At 36.0% G+C, this 24,769-nt stretch overlaps 1 protein-coding gene across 6 annotated transcripts in view; it reads right to left on the minus strand.

Moving 5' to 3' along the window:
* Positions 1 to 24,769, minus strand: part of tfdp2 (transcription factor Dp-2) — a 55,266-nt gene that overhangs the window by 16,351 nt on the left and 14,146 nt on the right. For 4 of the 6 annotated variants that reach the window (XR_007925108.1, XM_051862142.1, XM_051862143.1 and 1 more), the window contains 6 exons: positions 20,027 to 20,101; positions 18,305 to 18,365; positions 10,325 to 10,413; positions 4,906 to 5,036; positions 3,435 to 3,482; positions 3,288 to 3,320 (listed from right to left, as the gene is read on the minus strand). Coding sequence is in view for 5 of the 6 variants with exons in the window: in XM_051862142.1 (XP_051718102.1) it covers positions 3,288 to 3,320; positions 3,435 to 3,482; positions 4,906 to 5,036; positions 10,325 to 10,413; positions 18,305 to 18,365; positions 20,027 to 20,041 (377 nt within the window). In the remaining variant the exon portion in view is untranslated. Of the gene's footprint in view, positions 1 to 3,287; positions 3,321 to 3,434; positions 3,483 to 4,905; positions 5,037 to 10,324; positions 10,414 to 15,918; positions 16,072 to 16,240; positions 16,541 to 18,304; positions 18,366 to 20,026; positions 20,102 to 24,769 lie in introns of those variants that run through there. The other 2 variants (XM_051862146.1, XM_051862145.1) reach the window with 2 other exon arrangements.

The following is a 24,769-nucleotide window of genomic DNA, read 5'->3' on the forward strand; positions in this document are numbered from 1 at the left end:
TGAATAATGTTTCAGCATCAGAGAAATGCAGTCTCAGGACAAAAAAGGGAGGGAGGGATGGAGGGAAAGATGGAGGGCTGAAAAAGAGGAAGTAGAAAGAGAAGAGAGGGGGAGGGAGATTCATCTGACCTTTCACAGGAGAAGACACATCTGCCAGAATGCAGCAAAAATGAGGAGAGTCACAGAAGGGTAACAATCTGTGACTGTGTTTGTACTGTGAGCAATTCAAAGAAATGCTATAAATAATTAATAGAGGCTTAAACAGGAAATAACTATATCAAATCAGAATATAAAATTGAAATAGTTAACCCTGGGTCATTCTAAACCCTGGATTAAACAGAATCCTAGGTTATCTTGCTTCTCATTTTACACTGTTTATGATTTAACTGGGGTTAACAATTAAAATGATAGTTCACCCAAAAATGAAAATTATCCCATGATTTACTCATCCTCAAACCATCCTAGGTGTATATGACTATCCTCTTTCAGACGAACACAACCGGAGATATATTAAAAAAAAATGTCCTTGCTCTTCCAAGCTATATAATGGTAGTGAATGGGGGGCCTGTTTTGGGGTTTTATTTTGGGCTTCAAAACATGCCCCCCGTTCACTACCAATATAAAGCTTGGAAGAGTCAGGATATTTTTAAATATATCTGAAAGAAGATATATACAGTCATATACACCTAGGATGGCTTGAGGGTGAGATAATGGGATAATTTTCATTTTTGGGTAAACTAACCCTTTAATATTTGGACAAACGCAACACGTGACCTTTTACAGGTGCATATCAATAAATTAGGATGTCGTGGAAAAGTTCATTTATTTCAATAATTCAACTCAAATTGTGGAACTCGTGTATTAAATAAATTCAGTGCACACAGACTGAAGTACTTTAAGTCTTTGGTTCTTTTAATTGTGATGCTTTTGGCTCACATTTAACAAAAACCCACCAATTCACTATCTCAATAAATTAGAATACTTCATAAGATCCAAACAACGCATGACGCTAAACCCGCTTCTAAAATACAAGTGTGAAACATTCCTTTACCCGGGGTTAAAAGCGGGGTTTAGAACGACGATAACCCAGGGTTAAGCACAGTGTGAAAGGCCCTAGATAGTGCCGCTCCAAACTCTCACCACTGGATGAGCTGATGTGTCGGTCTGGTCAGGATGTGCTCACACACAAGTTGTTATAATATATAAAGTCCATTACATGTTAAAAATTATGGCTTTCAATTACACTGTAATGTTGAGTGGCTATAATTACTAACTTATATTTGTAAAAGCAAATATTTAGATTACCACTTTAAAATATTGAGGATTATGTGCAGTAATATTGACAAGAACTCGATCAAGTGTCAACAATGTTAAACAAGTAAATAAAAGTGTCCAGTAACACTAACAGTAACTTTACAAGGTGGCAGTAGCAGAGACAAACTTTTGGAATACAAAATTTGGTAATTAAGAAGATTTTAAAACAGCTTTACCTCCTATTTATTATTAATCTCATTGGATAACCATCAGTCATCAACAAGATAACGTCCTTATTTGAAATCTCCAAAAACAGTCAAGTTTATTTTTTCATTTCTGCAATTTACAAGTACAAACTGCAACTGCCAGACTTATGATTACCTGTATTGTCTTTTGTGTCAAATACTTACATTTAACCAATTACAATCAATCAGAATACTATATAGACTGTTACCAATAAAATTGTATCATTAACAAAAGCCATCTTTACACTGCAAAGGTGGAACAGAAGCTGCATCTGAAATAGCATAAATGTTTATTTACACAGACTGTTTAATGTTGCTCAAATTATAAAATTAACAGGAACTCATGCTCTTGATATTGTAATAATGTCTATTAATACTGATTAACAGAATACATAAAAGTGTTTTGAGGAAACTGCATGTCATATTCTGGCTACACAGATAAATCAATCAAAGAACCATTTATGAATTATTTAATGCTTTTTAAGCATTAGAAACTCCACAACCTTATCAGCATGATGAATAAATTATATTAACTGGAATAAACTGTATACAGAAAGGGAGCAGAGAATGTGACTGATCGTGAAGCTGTCCATAACGTGGGTCTAGCGGGAGTTTAAGCACTCTCACAAACACTTAAAATCAGGAAAGATGACTACAGTGTGACATGAATCTCTTACATTTATGATGGGAGAATTTGCGAGTTTCAGTCAGAAAGCGTGCGCGCTGAACAAAACTCTTTGATTAATGACTAATCTGAATGCCTCTGATTGGCCATCACATTCATAAGCTCAACAGAAACACGTGTGATTGGTTATAATGCTCAATGCTGCAAAATGAAATCTGATGGAATGCCGCAGTCGGATGGATCAAATGAATGTTAAGTATTGTAGTTTGTTTAACCAATATTTTCACTTAAACATTATGAAACAAATTTCAGTGACTTTTCCAAAACTTTCTGGGTTTATTTATTTTTCCAAAACTTTTCCAAGCCTGGAATTTGCTACTTATAAAATACTTTTAGGAAAATTAGACATTTTCTTATGAACTTAAGTGATTTCTTTTGATAAAATATATCATGAAATATAATTGTATATGGGTAACAGAAAATTATAGCTACAATTAGCTTCAAGCTACATGACAATTAATGAGATTAATACAATACTTCTACTTAAAAGTCATCATCAATCACTGGGTGTTTGTAATTACTTCTGACTGTGATCCAATGTGGATTTTGGTCAAATGATGAGACAGAAATATGTTGTTAGTAACATTTTAGAAGAATTTTATGGGGAAGATACACAATTACAACTTCTGTGAGGCATAAAGGAAAAGTAATATAAGTATTAGTGCCATTAATTACTGTTGCCAGAAAATAATAGGCCTAAGTAAAGTAATAATATTACTTTTGAAAGGAGTTACTAGTAATGAGTAACAAATTACATTTTTGAATAACTAGCTCAATACTGCTAGTGACGGAGTTGAGCACAGATGTGTCCATGGCAATAAATAATGTTCAATTAAGACAGAAAAGCAGCTGAAGGAGGGCTTGTGCGTGTGTTTGTATGTTAACAGAGAAACTCATTAGGGACACAGGGGCTCTGAAACACAACTGGGTGTGCAGCTGTGATCCTCCACTGTCCTGCAGAACATCTGAGCCTCATAAATCCTAGTGAGACTACAGCTCTCTTTTTCTCTCTTACACACACATACACATTTGTCCCATGGGCACATCCATTTAAAGACAAGTGTGGCTATTGATCCCGGTGTCCCCCAACTCAACTCACTTACCTGGACGAGGAGTCACTCGAAAACAGCCCGTCCCTGCAAAACACATTTCAAGTGTCATCACCGTTTCTTCTAATCCTCTATGATATATTTTCAAACATCTTTTTAAACATGATTTTAAAAATGTAAAATGTAAAAACAGATGCCCACCTGTCTGAGTAATAGGAATCAATGTAGTCATGTGTCCTTTTTTTGTTCCTACAAAGAGAAGGCCACAAATACTCAACACAAGGTTGAGTTTTCAAAATATATTTGAATTTTAAGCTGTGAAATATCTACAGCTTATATGGGCCATCCTACAGAACTGGTGCAAACTGCTGTCCCACAACCAAAAAACACATTTAAAAAGCATTTAAGTATTCAAATATTAGATGTTCAAATCTGTGTGTAACTTTAAGGAACGTCACTACCAAACACCTTTTTTTCCTGCAATTAAGCAAACTTTTTTTTTTATTCCATAAAATTTAGTTTTTGTGTGTACACAACTCTTTAGAAGTGTGCTAGCTAGCAATGTGCTGATTATCATCTTTGAGCTATGCTCAAAAGTATCTAAAATTTGGCACTACCGAAACAGTCACGACCAAAATGTGGTGAAATTTCGGTTGTGACATCATTGTTTTTTTGAGTGTTATTGGATAAAATATTTTTTTTTTCTGTGTACAACTGTTCAGAAGTGTGCTAGCTAACCATGTACTGATTAGCATCTTTGAGCTAGGCTCAAAAGTATCTAAAATTGTCACTACCGAAACATGTCATCATTGTTTTGGTAGTGACAAAAGGAAACACAATCATTTATTTGGGGGAAATAAAATTTTAGTACAGTTATGCAAATTATATATGTTTTAGTAGTGTTTTAGTATGCGAGTCAAAATTCGTTAATGTGATCACTACCAACACATTACTCTCAATACCGAAAATGTGCAGTCATGACCAAAACATGGGATGTTTTGTCAAAAATAAAGTATATTGAATTATCAACTGAGATGTTATTATAATGTTTGGTTCAATGTATATTTAAACTAATGAATCCTTAACTTTGAAATCAGTATGATAAACTTTATGCCTTTCACAAAGAAAGATTGGATTCAAAATACAACAAATCTCATAAATTACACTTGAAATATTGTTAGAATTGTAATTATTATTGATTTACCTGTGAAAACTTAAAAAAAAAAAAAAGCAAAAAATATATTTACAAGGTAGATGTAAACAAAATCTTAATAGGTCTTAAAAAATCTTAATAACCCTTCTTATTAAATTATTTATTATTGTGTTTCAGTAGTGACAAATTTGGGGAGAGAAAAAATATTCCAAAACTTTCTGAAAATACAATATGAAAATTAACTGCACATTTACTAGAAATGTGTACCTTGGATATTATACAATTTGCATACATACAAAATTTGTGGAAAAAGACGTTTTTTCAAGACGTTTCCAACTCTGACTTTAAGCCAATTCTGTAGAATAGCTCATATAAGGTTTAAAGATTACCAATGTTCTCCCAAACTCAAGCAGAAAAACTTCCCATCACTTCATATGAGGACATTAGAGCTCCATCAGTAGGGGCGCTTTCAGACATTCACATTAAAATCAGTGCATGAGAAATGAGCATGTGGCTCACCCCGGGGTCCATTCGTTGCCCTCGGGAGGGTGTGCCTGAGCTACCATGGCAACTGGTGTTGTGTGCGTTGTAAACGGGCTGCCAATAAGGATACTTCCAGGGTGAGACACTCTCTGTGGTGTGCTTAAAATCTACAGAAAGAAAGAGAAGACAGTAAAAAGTTATGCAAATTATAACTTAAGATAATTTGGTGACAAGTTAAGACTGGTAGAGAGTATCACTTGGGAAGGTTCATGTTAGTTTTGGCAGTCAGCCCCTGCTGGTGGATGCTGTAACTACACCATTATTATGGGGGGGGACATATTTCTCTAACATAATAGAAGTCCTGTTATCATCCACATGTAAATGATCTACGATGGTGTATGAGGGCCTCCCTGAGTCCATTTATATCCAGCTGCCTCCCTCACTTCCTCTCTGCTAACCTGAATCTCTCCACATGCGAGCGTGTGCTGCAGCCTCTGGGGAGAGCAAAAACGCCTCCTGCAGCCCAACACAGCAAGGACATCCTCATCCATCACCGCTGCGTTACAAAAGATTTATCCTCCTCCTATCCCTCTGGATATATTCGGAAAGGCATGCTACCATGCTACTGGTACATTCTGTGCAGTATGCAGTGCGTACACGATGATTTGTGGTTGAACAAGTCACCAAATATTTTTGCTAAAATGTGCAGTACATAGCATATTGCATTGCATACTGTATACCAGTGGTGAAGCTACGAGTGGGCCAGTCATTCTCCATATAGATGTATGAATAATTTAATAAACAATAAAAATTATATCAAACATCTTATCACATAATAACTTTATTTATTTAGTTAGTTAAAACAATGATTAAATGGTAGTTTCCATGGTCAATTGCAGGTGATTTCCTACTTTTCCCTTATCCAATAGGTGCATATCATACGCTTATCAAATACAACATTATGATTTGTCAGTCTCTGTTAGTCCTGCCCACAATGTTATCTTTACGATGCAAGGTTGTAAAACTTGTAATAGTGATTTGCCCGTTTGTGGAGTTGAATTTGAAAATGATCGTCTCAGACTAATATTGCAGGAGGACATGCATGCTAGTCAAAAGTTAATATAATATTTAAATAATATAAAAGTTATAGTTAAAAATTTTTAAGTCCGTTTTAATATAATTTGAGTTGAAATGACTTGTACAGCCAATATGATTATACTTAATTTAAAACAGCAAAAGAACTTAAGTTTTTAAGTTGAAATAAGTGGAATTTTTTAACAGTGTAATTATTTATAGGTTGTTGCTTGCTGTTTTGAAACTTTGAACTTTATATATATATAATAGAGTGAAAGGTTATCATTTGCACGTGTTTTGTCTTGCTAGTTTACACATAAAATAGATATAAAACCATTCCAGCGCTAGAAGAGGCAAAAGAGGATTTAATTCGGTATCGCACGCCACGCTGTTATTGGTGCACACAGACGCACATACATACAAGGCTCGCGCGCACGCGCGCGCGTTTCAGATAGCTGGCAAATTCCAAATTGATTTCTCTTTCGCGTCCTCAATGCACTTGGATGGACACATGCACACATTATGTCAGTCAAAATACCCCTCTCGGCAAGTATTCTCGTAAACACATTCGGTTATGTCTTAATTGAACGAGGTGAGAATTCGGATGTGTATTTATCGGATGTGTGAGCGCTCGTTGTCTTTTGTCTTCCGGTTTGTATTTCCACAGCGAACTTACGTATTTATGAATGAACTGCTCGTTTTAAAATCTTCCCGGTCGACTGACATTTGTTAAGACATCTGCTTTAAACATTACAATGCTCACGTTAACTTTCATTAACTCTACAAGTAAATCCACTTCACCAGCTAATTATTCTATGACAGTGATGCCATAGAAATATACAGAGCTACCGCGAAAACGGAAGTTCAAAGACAATATTATAAAGATGGGGGCGCACTTGTTTCTCTGGTGCATAAGGTCTATAAATACCTGCTGTTGTCTGTCATGTAAATCAAACAACATAACACAGCTTTAACAAAGATGAATCTATATTAAATTTATACAGTGAACAGTTTTACATTTAATTATTACATTTCTGTACATGAAAATTAATACTACAGTTAGACCTAATACTTTATTTGTAACTTTATGTTGTATTTATCTATGCTTGTAATTGGTGTACAGTATTTGTTCTTTTTACAGTCTGTTCACTTGCCTTTAATAATGTATTAGTTAGGCTAGTAGTTTCTGCTGTGGTATCGGAGTAGTTAAAGTGGGCTACGTAATAAATGCAAAGTTAGCCCCCACCCCCCATTTTTTATTTTTTTTGTGCTGATCCGAAAAATGATCCGATCTGTGACCTAATAACCGTGATATGATCCGAACCGTGAGTTTTGTGATCCGTTGAACCACTAATGTCAAACCCAAATTTATTCAGATACCTTGAACATTTCACTCATTATTACAGTTTATTCACTTGTAATAAAAATGGTAATAAAATATGACAAGATATCAGAGTTAAACTGTGTCAGAAAAAAATTAATCTTAATTATGTCAGATAACACTTAAGCAAAACATGGTCAGGTCAGAGTGTCTGAATAATTTTTGGTTTCAAATTTTTATCAATTTTACTGGTAGTCCACTGTCTGAAGAATTTTTGGGTATAATATGTCACAGTTTACTTTATTTTGCTATCCTCACTTACATAAATGAACTATAATGTCCTGCACCCACTAGTAAAAATATATCAAATATAAAAAAAAAAATGTCTGAATAATTTTTGGTTTGACTGTATATATTATTCACTCGTTTTAGCAAATCATGGCCACGTTGAAATAATTTGCTCCCTCGTTTTGATTGAACTAAAACTAGGGAACGAATTATTACAACACGGCCACAATTTAGTAAATCAAGGGACCAATTTATTATATTGTGTGCACCCTTTACTTATAACGAGGGAATGAATTAGTAAGACATGCTGATGTATTAGTAAGTCACGGGAACGAATTGTTCATTTGTGGCCACAATATGCATGTATTTTACCACGTTTTTTTTTTTTTTTTTTTGAGGCTCTATACATGTCAGTGTTATTTTTGTATTATTTATATATGATTATATTTATTAATATATTGAATTAGCTTTTATTTTTATATATTTTCATTTAATTTTAAGTTTTAGTAAATGTGTCATGTGCTTTTATCATTTTTATTAATTTTTTAAACATATTTGTATACTTTTTTTAACAGTTTTAGTAAACAGTGGTCAACATTATGACAACACTGTAGCAAACTTTGAAATGTATATCATTTCATACTGTCTCACCTCCTACAGTATGCAGTATATGCTCTGCAGTTTGCAAGAAGTTTCACGTTTCTCAGTCTTGTTCTCTCGCACCGTGTTAAACGATATGCAGGTGACATTGAGTGCGGAGGATGTAACTGTGAGATTTATTCAGGTGGAAAGGAATCTGTATGTAAGCGTGTATCTAAACAACGAGTCAGACATCTCTCTAATGAGTGAGTGAAGGTCCTAACGAGGGTCTCTCATGCCATCCACTCGTTAATAAGCTCATTAGCAGAGGTGCCGGCACACAGCATGCTTCTCTTCCCCCTTTAAGCCGAATAGGGCCTCTGCTTTCATGCCGGCCTTCCGCTCTGCCGTCAACCACAAGGTCTGTCTATCACTGGACTCGTTGTTTGGTGAAGGGTGTCATTTCTGCACCACTAGTGGCACTGAATGCAACTGCAATAATAATGGCTGCTTCCAAACAGGTTTCCTATGCAGTCCTACTGCCATTGTTGAGACAAACAAGTGCCGAAAAGGTACAAAACTCTTACTATCACATGAGAAAGTAGTTGATATGATAGCACATGCAAACAACGCATGACAGAGTGTTTACATTCTTCAGGAAGTCAACCTAACAACTGCTTACTTGCAGTTTTCTATTAAGCTAGTATAGGATGAAATATTTAAAAAAAAAAAAAAATTCAGTCGTCAAACTTCAGTTCATCAAGTTCTCTCCATCGCCTCTGAACTACTCAAACTTCCTCCCCTTACAGCAGAGTCTTTCCTCCCTTTAAACTCCTTTGTGCGATTCCATCTTTTCAACATTCCTTTCTTTTGTTCAGCTCAGTGCAGCCATACTGACCCATAAACACCCTCCTCTTTCCACCCCCCTCAGCTATCTATTGTCTATGTACAGCAGACAAGCACATGCAGTGAAGTCAGTAAATCACTGTTCTCTAGGTTATCACTGCCCACTACTGGCAACAACATGTACTACAGCATAACAGTCCTATCTTCAAACAATTTTTTACACAGGGAGCTAGAATATGTGAATGGGATGGGTAAACACTTTTTATTTATCGGTAACACTTTAAAATAAGGACTCTTTAGTTAACATTAGTCAGTTTGTCAGTATTAGTCAGTATTTATTAATCTTTGTTAAAGTCAGTTAATAAAAATACAACTACTCATTTTTAGTTCATGTCAGCTCAGGTCCATTAAATAATATTAACAGATACAACTTTTGATTTTGTTAATGTATTAGTAAATGTTGAAATTAACACAAACTAAGACAAGTAACGTGTAATAAGGTCACTGTAAAATAAAATGTTACCGTGTTTGTCATTGTCAGTTCATGTTAACTAATGTAGTTAACCAATGTTAACAAATCGAACCTTATTGTAAAAATTATCTATTTATTTTTTTGTGCACAAGTTTGTTGTAGTTTTGTGTTGCAGTTATATCTTAAAAAAATACAAATATATATATATATATATATATATATATATATATATATTTTTTTTTTTTTTTGCCATTAAGTTTCCTAAAAACTATGCCAGTAAGCCAGTTTCATATCTGCTTCTTGTGTTGTGAGTATAGCATTAAGACAACAAAATCTTAATATAGTTTCTGATTAAAACATAAATAGCAAAGATGATGACAAAAGTTCGATTCATATTTGGTGAATTATTTCTTTGAAACGGTCTATTTCAATGAATCACCGATTAAACAAATTTAAAAATGTTTACTAAAGTATTTTATATACATTTATACATTTTCTACAGGTAGAAAAATATTGATATTTAAAACAAAGTTCATTTATATCATACCAGATTTAATGCATTTTACTTCTTGCATTTTAGATTCAACATTTCCAGTCTACTTTGGGCTGAATTATGGTTCCTCTGAACCATTTTAAATTGTTTCAAAACAAACATAAATGCTCAAAAACATGTGAACGCACACAAGTTTTCCCCACTGTTGCCAATGGCGAATACAACAAATTGCCATTTTTTGTCGCATTTGTGATCATTTAAGTCAGTCTAGAGCCCTGCAGCCTTAGTTTTAATCTGTGTGTTTGAGACATTATGAAGTGTCAATTGTTTACATGCACTTAAAGATGTGTGTGTTTGAATACTGGTGTGGCGTGACACTAACCATCTGGGCTCCCACATTTGAATTCACCGTTCCTAGTGTGATCTTGGCGGCTGGGCTGTAGCTGGACGGCGTTACCAGGGAAATGTTGCCTGCAAACACAAACACAGTCAAGATGATGTTCACAAATAAGAGCTGAGAGTTTCTGAAAGGAAAAAACATTTCACAGACAAGCAGAAGCTTGAATGGATCACAGCTTTGACTGAATGGAAATGGTGATTTGCTCACAAAATTTTAATCTTAAGCAGAGTTTTACAGCCTGTTAGCAAAGTATAGTTGCAATTCACATTACTTATATGTAGTGATGTGATGTTTTGCTTTCTCAATGTATGTAATAATTGCATATTCAACAGCATCTGTCCTGAAAAATGACTACTTTATGGTGAATCATGCTGGTCAATAATCAATTTAAAAATCACATTCTGTTAAAGTATGTAAAATGCATACAAACTCTCAGGATTGTGGCTTTTTATGATGTGGGGCATGTTTTTAAACCCTATGGGGCAAGTTGTCACAAGTGAAAACCTGTCTATTATAGGCTTTGCAATAAAAAGTAAAACAATTATGAAACATAACAAATTAAACTGATGAGTCGAAACATTTTTCCATGTATGAAATGAAACTGAATTATACATTATTATACATTAATCAAATAGATTTGTGGTCTACTCATATCTTGCTTTGTTTCTCAAGTCCATTTCCTCTGAGCTGTATTTCCCGCTGTCTTCAGTCATATTCAAAGATAAATGGGTGGATTGGACACTTAAGCCACTTAAAATGATGAATGCTGTTGCTTTAGATATTGACACTTTCAAACGAAGTTGCATTTAATTAAAAAAAAAAAAAAAAAAGTATATTGATACCTTTCTGGCCAAAAAACCTTTAGACAAAATGTGTATTTCTGAGAATCACATTTGATACATCAGGCTTTTATGGCTCATTTAGTATACCTCAGTTTTATTCAGAGGCCCAAACTGACCAAAAATATGCATTTTGGTGCAGCTGCTGATATTTATGACCAAGATGAAATTCAGAAAGCTTGTAATATAAATCAGTGTATAACAGTATAGTAGATACTTGTATAAAAAAAAAAAAATAAATAAATATCAGTCGTCGTGCTCCCAATATTGTTTTAGAAAGATGATATTTAAATGCTTAGTTTTATGATCAGAGCTCTGTAGTTTTAAAGTGGACCTATAATGCCCCTTTTACAAGATGTAATGTAAGTCTCTGGTGTCCCCAGAATGTGTCTGAAGTTTCAGCTCAAAATATCCCATAGATCATTTATTATAGCTTGTCAAATTTGCCCCTATTTGGGTGTGAGCAAAAACACGCCGTTTTTGTGTGTGTCTCTTTAAATGCAAATGAGCTGCTGCTCCCAGCCCCCTTTCCAGAAGAGGGCGGAGCTTTAACAGTTTGTGCTTTGGTTGCTCAACAACAACATAGCTGGAGAATCTCACGCAGCCAAAATGAGGATTGTCAGTAACAGTGTTCAGCCTTACATTGTTCAAACTGGAGTCGGACACTGATGGAGAGACTCAGGAAGAAGTTACAACTTTTAGAATGCATCTGGACGTTTCTGAATGGTTAGTGGATGAATGTATGTTGTTGCTGTGGAGTTGATTCAACTCATCGACTAGCATGTGTCATCATGTTAATCTTTTGTGCAAATCCAGTGTTGAATTGACCCTCGTTTTTGAAGCAGTCCGGCGTATAATGATGGCATGGCAACAACACTCTACTACAACAATTCTTCCTCTTCTCTAAAGCAGCGCAACATGGCCTCACAAATCTGCAAAGATTTCACAGCATAAAGACTCATGAACCACAACCAGAAGAGGGACATTTTTACAATTATACTAAAAGGCCTTGAACTACTCTGCTCTGACACATGTGTGTACTTAAGAAAGGACTTCATATCCACTAAAAAGCACTGCAATTTCAGCTGGTTAAAAGTCATTGAAAATGTCTATAAGAGGTGTAGTTAGTTTTGAGAAAAGCTCTAGCAAAATTTATTTGCAGATATCACTTCATTTTATCCAATGCAACAGCATCAAGACGTTTAAGTGTAGCTGAAGTGTCCAAATACTTTTTAAGGCCACTATGTAACAGTGCTTTTCAGTGATTTTCTGCCAAGAATGTCCCCTTTAAACCCAGGAAGGGACTGTTGCGTAGGTGGGATAAGGGAAGGTTACATTATGTTGATCAAGGGCAAGACAAAAAAAAAAAAAAAAAAAGATTCTGAAATGCTTTCTTCGAATTCTGTGGTGTCTTTTGAATAGAGATGCAAATCATGTAAAGGTTGTGGCATATCAGATGCAAAACCATGCAAATGGGCCTTGCAATCACGCACAAACACGCAATAGAGTGAACACACCCTGTACTGTGTGAATGAGACGACATGCCAACACACCCACTCCATGCATGCCTGCTTCCCACTCACACACCAAAACACTCATCCTGAACTTGGTCAAATCTTCCAAACGTCTGCATCACAGCAGCCTGTGACACTCACAGTGTGTCTTTGTCTATCTACAGCTGCAGTTGAGATGTAGTACCACGTTTACAATGTTCTATTGACATTATGCAGAAACTACCAATACAAAGCAGTTTTCTTACTTTTCATAAATTACAACAGCAGATGTGGTCATGACTCATTGAATGAAATGAAATGTAGTCATGATTGGCTCTCTGAGAACATGCTACTGAAAGTGAACAAACATAGTGTGTCTCATTCAGCTCCCTAAGTTGTGAATCAGTACATCATGTACATGAATTCAGGCAAAGGTAAGGACAGTAAGGACCCTTTCTCATAACAATGGGACACTGATGACTCTATTTCTGGTAACATGGCAACCTTCTCATTGTACGTCTCTAAAGACATTTATGAACAACGGCAGAACTAATAGCTTTCAGACAGTATTCGTTTATGTTATTTAAAAGTACATTATAATAAAATCAGGGCTGCCCCCCAATAGTCGACTAATCATTAGAAGAGGCTTAGTTGACCAACATTTTTATTAGCTGGTTAGTCACAAAAAAAGAAAAGAAAAAAAAAAAAAACAGCTTGTGTCCGTGAGGGACAGATCGTTAACGGCGGGTCCTTGTGGTAATTACAGTATGTTGGGCAGGAAATCCAAACGTTCGCCTATCATTCATCAACCTCAAATATGGCTTATCATTTGAAACATGTAGTAGCAACTTTACATGGCTGCTCACTCTAACGTTAACCTAAGTAAATGTGTGCTGTTATTAGGTGCATTTCCAAGTGTTTGTGTGAAGAGAGCGCGCTTACTGCATGACATACAGGCGGTGGCTCGATCACTTGCATTTTTTATCTAATAACACCGGAAACAACTTGAAACATTTTTGGTCATACAGATCATTTGAAACTGTAAAGGGTCTTCTTTTATATGTGTAACCTCACAATAACAACAAAACTAGTTTTTTTTTCGAGTATGGCCCTTCATCACGTAATAAAGGGCAATTCCTTGTATGGGCACTTCTCCCTGATAAGAGTGCACACACACACACACACACACACACACACACACACACACCACCTAGAGCAAGAGCACGCCCATCAACGCGCTTTGTTCGGGTTACGAAAGCCAAGAGTTTTTTCAAAAATGTCACCAAAGAAGTGTGTTTTTGGTTGTGAGGAAAAGATAACCTTTTTCAACTTCCTAAAGAACCCAGTGTTAAGGGAACACTGGATGCAGTTTGTTTTTCTGGGGCAGCAATGGAGTTATGCATGTATGTTTGTTTGTTTCCAGAATTTCGGTGATAAATGCTTTGTAAACAAGTCCCAGTTCAACGCTGGATTTGCAGACCGTGGGCGGTGAGTAAAACTGAATCAAATGTCTGTTTTGTTGGCAATCGGCGCGCAAGTGCATAAAATGTCAACAACACGAATGTTTTTGTTCCCTTTCTATTTATAATAATGACGCAGCTTGCAGACGATCTCTACGCAAAAGCTGCATGTGCTTGTGACTCTTTAGCTCGGCTTTTTTTGGAAAGACTCGGTACAGCATATATATCTTTTATAAATAAGATAAAACTAAAGACTTTTCGGAGATATGAAGGATGCAATACTACTCTATAGGTACTCAAGTTTAACATGAGATTGGTAGAAACTGTGTGTGTTACCTACCATTTAAGATTAATGTTTAGTTCCTGAATGAATCAGCTTTTTGAAATAATCGGTTGAATCTCAATGAATCACTAATTAACAGTGACTTGCTGCCACCTAGTGGCAGTTTTAATTTCACATTTAAAGTATCTTTTCATGCTTTAAATCATTTCAAATGTCAATATTCAACATTTTATGTTTAAAACATCAAAACATTATTTATGCATTTGTAACTGCAGGTTATTCATTTATGTCCCCTCTGAGCTGCATTAAACAGTCTGTGTAAATGCATCTAAATGCCACTTCAGATGCAGCTTCTGTGTTTCCTCTTCCTATTATTATAATTGAATTAAATAGGTTTAAAAAAAAAAAAAAAAGAATTTATAAAAGGTAAAAATGTCCATAAAAGGTAAAAAGCAATTGAAATATTGGAAATAATATTGGAAAAAATAATTTCCGTCATTGTTGTGAACTGACCTCCACACAGAATATGAAGAATATCAAAAACTTTAGGAGTCAGCGGTCGATGACAGTCCTAAACCTGCCAAGGTACCAGTACAGTAACTCACTCAGCAAAATATTGTCCAATTAACGTTATCGAGAAAATGCCAGAAAATATCGATATATATATTTTTGTCAATATCGCACACTCCTAGGTGGAAGTAAGTCATGGAGCTTTTAAATGACATGAGGGTGAGTAAATGTTTGTGAGATTTTCGGGTAACCTTCCAGTAAAATTTCAAAAACAGTTTCAGTATTTCATGTTGAAAGGCAAGAAAGTGTCAAAGTAGTTTGAATGAATCTTTACAATGTGCTCCAGATGGTTAGCGTACAGCAGCAGGACTGACTGGGGTTTTGTGCAAGGCCTCAGCGCAGGAATGCGTCAGAGCCACATGCTCTTTACAGCAACAATGAGCAAAGCCACATTAGAATACAGCTGAGCAGCAGCCCAGCACACACACACACAAATATTGAGCCGACTGTGTGTGTTGTATTATAAAGCACATGCACAAATTTCTCAGCGTTATACACATGCACAAATGTATGATACAATCTGAATACACAGACATATGCAAGCGCATAACGGAAGACATCAAAGAGAAAACATTTCTAAGCTCTATACATGTGCCAAGACAACAGGAGGAAAACACACAGTTACTTCCTGGGGCTGCCCAAACAAACTACATAACTCCAGCACACGCTCAACACGATTCAAAACCACATCAGTGCCTGAGCAACATCAGAGAGCTTCTCACCAAACACAACCAGCCAGTTCTGCTGCACTAAAAACACTCACATAAATGCATATTTGCTCTTTGGCAACCAGATTAGAAAGAGAAAAAAAATTCTTCTTTAGAAAGAGAAAAACTTCTTTCTTTAAAAAGAATAACAATTACAAAAAGTTATTATAAAATTATACAAAGTTTGTATAATAACCTTCACTTCAAATTCCTCAGTCATTTACCTGTTTGTTTATGAAGCGGCACGACAAGCACTTCCATACTTCACCTTTAACTATTCGTTTCCTAATAAAAGCTCAAGTTCTAGACCCACACACAGACTGGGACGCCCGCTTCACCCCTCCTCCCACTGAACACAGATCTGTGGAGGAACTTCCACAGTGACCCAAACAGAGAGAGAGAGAGAGAGAGAGAGAGAGAAAGTGTGTATGTTCCTCTCAGCGTGCCGTCCCGACACACGTGCAGCCTTCCCAGCTGCTCCGACACAATCCCTGAATGCACAAAGAGCCAGATGAAAGAAAAAAAAGTAGGGGCTGCAGGATTTACCTGAAGTGGAGTGGAGAGCATGTTTCGAAGGCAGGCTGGGACCTGGTGTTCCTCTCTCTCTCTTTCAGTGTCCCTTTTGTTACCATTCAGTGGAAACTTGAGAGGCTCGCCAGGCATTGCCGGGCGAGCGCAGAGGGAGTCCACCCACCCACACACGGACTTTCACCCATGCCGAGTGGGAAACGCGCTCACAGCGGCCGCATTCAATGAGAGCGTGTGTGCGCCTGCTGCAGAACTTCCTCCCTCCGTATGCACACAGACGGCAGCTTTCTCACAGCTCCTGCAGGCCACTTAAAGAGCAGGCGGTGATGGGCGCTCGCTTGCTCTGGCCTGAACTGATCTGAGAGCAGTGGGAAGAACTGAATAGATGTGTGGCTGCACGATGGATAGGCCTGTACACATGTTCTGAGAGACTGGCCTGAGCTGGTAGGTAGTTCAGGGCTCGCATGACTGCAGCTCTGGGGGAGAGCACATCTGGATGTGTGCAGGAGTTTTATTTGGCACCCGAGCGGCACTGGATGAGTGCCAATGGTAATTAAAAAGTATTCAATCACATGCTGACTTGAGAAGACTAGAGCAACATTAAAACAAATTGTTGTCTTCACCCGTTCCAACAAAAACAGTAGCGGTAACATCAGTTTTATTAATGGGCTGCTTAAGGCAATACTGTTGTTCATTCACACCATAGAAAGGACAAATGTAGGTACATAACTGTCAATGTTTTCTTGTTTGTTTTAATAAATATCTCAGATGCCGTCAATGGAGCTTTGCTCTTGATTCGAATTGATTCTGATTAAAAGGTGCATTCAGTAGTTAGGTGTTAATTAAAAAAAAATGTTTGACTGTGATTTCAGTACTTAAAATTCACAAACTCAACGATGCTAATGCAGGCTAGAGAACTAACATAATGCACCTTTTATTTTTATTCATTTGGGAATATTGATGTTATGTTTTTTTCAAAAAGCCAGTTTTCAAATATTTTTAGCCATAATAGGTCTTCCTTCATGATAAATGACAAAGTTTATGCAAATGAAGACTGACTTTTAGGAGCGACAACCATTAGGAGTAAAGATTGTGTCAGTGAAGCACAAACGTTTTGAACGTAGGCAAGACTGGACAGAATATTTTGAGCAATTTCACTATTCTATATGCTTTGTCTGTATAAAAAACATAATAAAATGATGCGTAGAAAAACTGCAGTTTCAATGAGTTTGATTCATACATTGATAATTCTTGATGATTATATGACACTGACACAGTTCATATTACAACAGTTTCCTCAGCAGAGTCGCGACAGTGTGAACAAGGCTTTACCAAATACATTATGCTAATACACAAACTAGAGAGCTGATTGAGACGCACTCTATGGCTTGAGAGACTGCCTTCAGGCCTATGAGAGTGACAACTGCTGGAGAGCCACATTTTCTATGCATTAGTTGAAAAGGGAGTGGTTAAAAGATGAATCTCAGGATTTTAAGAATTGATTTTGGATTGTTTTAGTGAATATTACAGTTTTTTTTTTTTTTTTAACGTTGTTAGTACTAAAGGGACAATTCTCAAAGTTTAATGATGATGCTTTATTATGGGAACTGGAGCTATCAAACATCACATATTTTAGGTAGCCACTGTTAATTTGCTGTCACATGACATAATGTAACCTACGACACCACAAAGGTTTCAAGCCTCAACCAGTCACTTATCTTAGACTCATCTGTCTAAGAACGCGTGCAATTAGACAAATAATTATTTTTTGAATGTTGATTGTTGTGTGCCCAAACCCCTCCTTTTCACTTTGAACACAACCATTTCAAGACAAAGGTAGTACATAAAAGTTTACTGCCTGCCAGTAATTGCCGGTAATTTCTTTTACTGCCAAATTAAAAAATGAAAATGCAAGGAAAGGGTTTACTGCACTCTGAATAAACCTGCGCTTGAAGAACCAACTTTTGTACAAGCTGATTCAATAATTTATTTTCTGAACTTGTATATTTATTTGCACAGATATGTATGTATGTATGTATGCATGTATGTGATCATATAAGAGAGTAACAGAGTCACTTTTACCTTTGGACAGGTTTTGGTTCAGAAAAGCCTTGAGATCTCCACACAGAGCTGCTGCGCCAACCTAAAAGGAGAAGAAATGATGGAAGAGTTAAAATGAACTGAAATATTAGCTTGCAATAAACAGTGCAAATGAATTTTGCAATTTTTGTTTAATGTTTTTGTTGATGTTATTTATTGCTGCCTTCATGGCCAGGTCACTCTTGTAAAACAGTTTTTTTTTTTTTTTATATCTCAATTTATCTCAAGAAGTCAGGAAGGAGAATCCATAAAAAACCCGGATAGTTAGTTCAAAGTTAAATATGTTTCAATGCCATTGGATGGCTGGAAGGAAGGAAGGAAGGAAAGTGGCTCCAAAACATGGTTGGTTAGTTCAAACTTAAATATGTTTGTCATTTAATAAGATTGCAAAATATCAAACAAAGTAATTATTTAGTTTATGCATTAAGCACAAACAAGAAATATTAGGATTATTCTAAATCATACATTGTAATTTCACAAATAATTTTCTTCTGATACTGAATCAATACTTTGGTCCTTGTATTTACTTTATTATCTATTATTACTATTCGCATCTGTGCGTATCATTTCCAAAAGTTAAATTAATTTTCAAAAGTTAAACAATCAAGCTTTTATTTTGACAGGTTGCCGGCAATCGATAAGCCATATTGTGTTATCCATTTTATTCTGACGTATCATGCAGCCTTAATTTACACTGACACAAATTATAAACTGATGTGCTTCAATAAACATTTTTAAATTACAAACTGACCAAGTATTAAAAATTAAAATAAAAAAATAAAAAAACATTTTTTTGTTGTTTTGAATAAAACACATCTATGTTTTCATGCCTTTTATAATATGCAGACTTGCTGTGAACGGTGAAGCATCAGATTACTATACGGAAAAGCAGGACAGAGGTCTGCGTCTGACGCGATAGCATAATCTCACTGCAGCAGAGAACCACCAGAGCCGGCTGCGTGTGTTATAGGTCATAACTTGAGAGGGGAAAAAAACCTCCAAGCATGAACTGACTAACAGTATAATCTAAAAGCGAATGTCATTTTAGCGAACCGATTTCCTTGTTAAATCACCATTTAAAACGCTCAGTCGGAGGGCTACATTAAGTCAGTAGTGTTAGCCACTGAAAGACTGTGAAAATTGATAGAATTTAAGGCTTTAAACGGACGAGCAAACAGATGTCGTTTGAGTTTATAGAGACATCTATTCACAGGGGTCAGAGGTCGTGGAGCATGATACCATGATATAATCAACATGACATCACAGAAGGACATTTAAACTAAATGAGAAAAGCTAGGCATAGGTTCTCAGCCTATTGTCACAAAAGTCATTATAGTTTTATATACTTCAAAATATCCAATTAAGATTTGGGAATATTTTGCCAAGAAAACTCAAAGACCTGATGAACTCCATGTCATTACATTTAGTTTAACAGTAGCAGTTTCTCTCATCACAGAATTATTAAGTTCACACAATGATATGTTAGTATTACATCCGCAACTTAAGAGCAGAATTGAGCACCAGATGACCTCAAAACACTTTCAAAAGCCCACCTTCAAAAGAACTCTTCTGCTTTTGTCTTGACAGCAGCGGAAACAAAGTGGTTTTAACATGTTGACACTGAAACCATGACAGACTTAAATGTCTCTTTAATTATATAACCTTATGATCACATATTACCAAAACACACACGTCAGGACCTACCGTGTTGGCCATCATGGTAAAGATGACAGGGCTCTTTCTGTTCAGATCCCCTCACGCTCAGAGCTGCACAGCCCCCTGTAGACACACATAAACACGATGATCAGGTATGACACACACATACATTCAGCCTGAGGGGGGGGGGGGTCCCTTTCTATTCTTCTACTTATCTATGAATCTATCTATCTACAGAACAATAATCACAGGGACAGAGTAAACAGAGGCAACTCTTTCCACTAAATATGCAGCTTTCGTAAACCATAATGATAGGTTGCCACCTAGTTAAATGTACACTATGTAGCTTTTGGCCCTTCAGCTCTGCGTGACTGTGCGAATGAATATTATTATTATTGTTCCATAATGACCAACGCAATCTACCAAGAGCAGCGCAAATTAGCGTCTGGTTTAAGACACACTTTTTTTATTGGGCGGTAAATGATGGCGCAAAAACTAGTAAATTGACTAGTGCAAACCTTAGTAAATCACCTTGATTATTTCATTTAAATACTCTCCCCCCACAGATCATATTTAGCAAAACCATATTTTTTAACGCCAATCTGGCCCTTCATATTTAAACAGTAGTCTTTTTGCACTTTAATATTCACAGACACTAGTCCATATTGTGATTTGATAGTGTATAACCCTACTTTTGATTTATTCATCCTAAAATTTGGCAAACTCCCTGACATTCCGCATTATACAGCAACCTCCATTTTTACGACTGGATTCTGCGACTCTGTCTGTGTTTTCCGCATTATGGAAATCTAAAGTAAGTACTACATTTGATGAGTAGCAGATCAGCAACTTCGCACAAATACATACTTGTACAAATACATACTTCGCACAAATACATACAAATATGCAAATGCAGAGATTAATGCAAGTATGCACTCCTTTTATATATATGATTATCATGCACTTCTGGATTACTATGGCGGTAACAAACCTCGATCCTCAAGGGGGTCCGTCAAATGTCTGTGCCATTAAACTGAATGTGTTATTACATGGACAGTTGGTTATTGATAAATTAACTTACTTTAAACTAGCTCAGGGAGATTCAGTCTACTTCTTGGGCTTGGCATAGAAGACAGGTAACATTAATGCCTGCTATAGAGCAGCAACACTGAGAATGCACTGCATACTTGCATGGGTGATGTGCTAGTATGAACTGTGCTCCGATATTTCAGAAAGCCATCGACTTTTCTGGGTTTTGGCCTACAAGAATATGTCATCCCTGCAGTATATTAATTATAATATACTATATATTATAAAATATTGCCAAAACTGCATAATATTTACGACTTGCATAGTTGCAACGAATAAACAACATGTGCAAGTACGTAAAGGTCACACCACAAATTGTAGGTCATCCACTTAGGCGGCACTGATGTTCTTGTCATGCTACATGTGCGCTCAAAACAAGCATGGTTCCGTAGGTCAGTACACTTAAATTCATTTGCAATATAGACTAGTGTCTGCGAATATTACACCACAAAAGACCATTTAAATATGAATCCTGCATGTTCTGTGTGTCTCTATGTGAATGAATGGTGCAGTTGTGCGGTTTCATTATTTGGATTTAGAAAAAAAACAACAACAAAAAAAAACAATCAGTATTTATTTTTTAAAAATCTTAATTTAACATGCCTAATGTTGTCCTACAAACAGTGTTCATATTGAATGCTATTAAAACAAATATAGTGAATGTAACCATAGTCTAGCACACTAGGCCTACATATGTGCAAAAAAGGGAAAATTACCTTCTACATTCTAACATTGTAACATTACAATCTTAAAAAAAAAAAAAAAAAAAAAAAAAAAAAAAGCTTTTTAAATTAAGTTAAATTCACTACACTGAAAATGAAAATAAAAACAAAAGCACAGGCTATTTTGATTATTCCAAATAGTCACTTTACAGTTACTGCTATCATAAAAAAAACACTTATTTGTAGGTTTAAAATTCTGCATATGGCACATTTATTGTATTGAGAATATAAAACTACTGTATATCGATATAAACGGTATTGCCTCATTCCGTATCGTATACAAAAAAATATATTGATATATATCGTACAAACTTGATATACCGCCCAGCCCTAAGCACGCGTGGTGCTTGCGCTGTTATTATCCTCTGCCACCACACTATACGAGGTCATGAATTAATGAACTTCATCTCCAGAGCCACTCTGAGATTCACTTCATAAGCATTTTACCGTTTCATTTGAGAAAAACTATCGTCATATCATAAACACAGAGAAACTCTAAGCTCTTCAAGGCAACCCATCAAAATAAAAGTTCAACTTAACTTGAAAAAAGAAATTGTGACAGAAATATATTACTGTTGTACAGTAGAATTTAGCTACATCTCAATGGAATAATACTAACACTAATAAGAATAATAATAATAAATTATTATTAAAAGTTGATTTAAGGAATAATCACAATATTTCCATGTTTTAATTTTCACAGTAAAGCTCTTTTGTGTAGCACTTTGTTTGACAAAAAAAAAAAAAGTTTGTTTAATGTCATATGATTAAAAGATAAATTTATGTTTTATGCCTTCACTTGATTGCCAGAAAAATTAAAATACATAACACAATTTCTGAAAAAAAAAAAAAAAAAAAAAACATTTCATAGAAATTTCATTTAAATTGTGTTGTTTTTATGAATTCAATTAATTAGACATGCTTTATGATTATCAAAATTTAATTAAACCATTAAAATGGAATTCAGACAATTTAAAACAAACAGAATTTGGTAAAAACAGAACGGAATTTAAGAAAAAAATAAAACGTATTTCATAAGCCCTAAAAAAATAAAAAATAAAAAAAAATTACTTTTTGTTAGTTTTAATAAATTGATGTTAAATTGTACAAGTTTCATGATTTCAAATAATTAGACATGATTTTTCATTACTAAAATTTAATTTAACAATTAAAATGGAGTATAGAAAATTTAAAACGGAAAAAAACGAAATCCAGAAAAATTAAAAATTAAACGGAATTTGGGAGAAAAAAAAACAAACAAAAAAAACGATTTCATAGGACCCTAGTTCCGTCTATACTTGTGGACATCAATATATTATTGTGCGTGTCTCCGTGAACTTCTTTTAAGCCTTGGGTCCAAAAAGTATGCTAATGCCTGCGCCCATATGATCTGCGTGTGTCTTTGTGGCCGGGGCTTTCGGAGGAGGCTGGGAGAGGTGTAGAGCAGACAGCTGGTAAGCCTGGCTGGGGTGGAGGGGGTGAGGCAGAATATACCGAGCAAATCAATAGACGGGGGGGGATCTAGCCCTGCCGCCCACCGCCCCAGTCCCACAATACCCCCCTACAGCCCCCTGCCTGAGCCACACATAAAGGCCTTTTGTCCCACGGGGGAGAAGCCCGACATAGGAACCAGAGAGAAGCTTCAAAGTGGCTGGAGGTCTCTCCTTCTATTCTTCCTCTCCTTTTCTATGTCACTTGCCCTCCCCCAATCTCTATTTCTCTTTTCCTGGGTGAGGGAGAGGCCACCCAGTAAATGTAAGGGAACTCAGGTCACCGTGGCTTGACACACTGCTCTGGTGACATGACACTAAAGAGACAACTTGTTGCTGAGTAAGAGTAGACAAGAATGGAGCAGGACAGCACAGCGACCGCACGATGACAAAAGACTTCATTTATGCACTGTAAATCAAGCCTGTTGTCGTGCTTTGTTACCTGTTTGCAGGACAGGCCTTTAAAAAGCCTCTTGAGATCATAGGCAACTTATTGAGGACCTTCCTCAATGGGCTTTATTGACCTCCATTTATTGAAACTTATGTGCTTGTTCTCAATCACAACAAAAGGTTTGTTCATCTAATGAGTGGTGCTTGCGAAGGAAAGCATCGCTATTTAGAAAACTCATACTTGAGTTTGTTCAAATTCCTAACCCTAAGTATTCAACTAAACTAAAGACAGAATGATGCCTCAAATCAAGTGTCTTGTTAAGAAAGAAGTGCTATTGTTTTTTTTTTTTTAACCAATCCAAATTACAATTTTTGCCTGGTGGACAAAAAAAAAAAAAAAAAAAAAACATCAAACAAAAATTGCACATAAGGCAGTTTTTGCATTAAAGGAACACTCCACTTTTTTTTGAAAATAGGCTCATTTTCCAACTCCCCTAGAGTTAAACAGTTGAGTTTTACAGTTTTTGAATCCATTCAGCCGATCTCCGGGTCTGGCGGTACCACTTTTAGCATAGCTTAGCATAGTTCATTGAATCTGATTAGACCAATAGCATCTCGCTCAAAAACAACCAAAGAGTTTCGATATTTTTCCTATTTAAAACTTGACTCTTCTGTAGTTACATCGTGTACTAAGACCGACGGAAAATGAAAAGAGATCATTCTGGCGTAATAATAATCAAGGAAGGTACTGAAATTTTAAAAAATGTGGTGCTTATTGGCCATTGTGTCCACGCACTCAACAGATATGTCTGTGATTGGCTACAATGATCAACACTTCAAAAACATGTTGTAAATAGTCATCAATGATGCTCTTCACCGAGCGCTTACACAGATACGCACAAGTTTTGAAAGCAGACCGGTCCACTGACAGATGCAAATTCCACTGACGCTTTCAAATTCAAACAAATTCAAACACTTTGAAACACTCCTGTGCGTTGATCATTGTAGCCAATCACAGACATATCCAGGGAAAGCACAGATGAGAAAGACGCAGAAACGATCCATCTAATATGGAAGCACATGCATATGAAAGACAATGT

This window comes from Ctenopharyngodon idella, chromosome 15 (genome assembly GCF_019924925.1).
Source record: "Ctenopharyngodon idella isolate HZGC_01 chromosome 15, HZGC01, whole genome shotgun sequence".
NCBI classification, from domain to species: domain Eukaryota; kingdom Metazoa; phylum Chordata; class Actinopteri; order Cypriniformes; family Xenocyprididae; genus Ctenopharyngodon; species Ctenopharyngodon idella.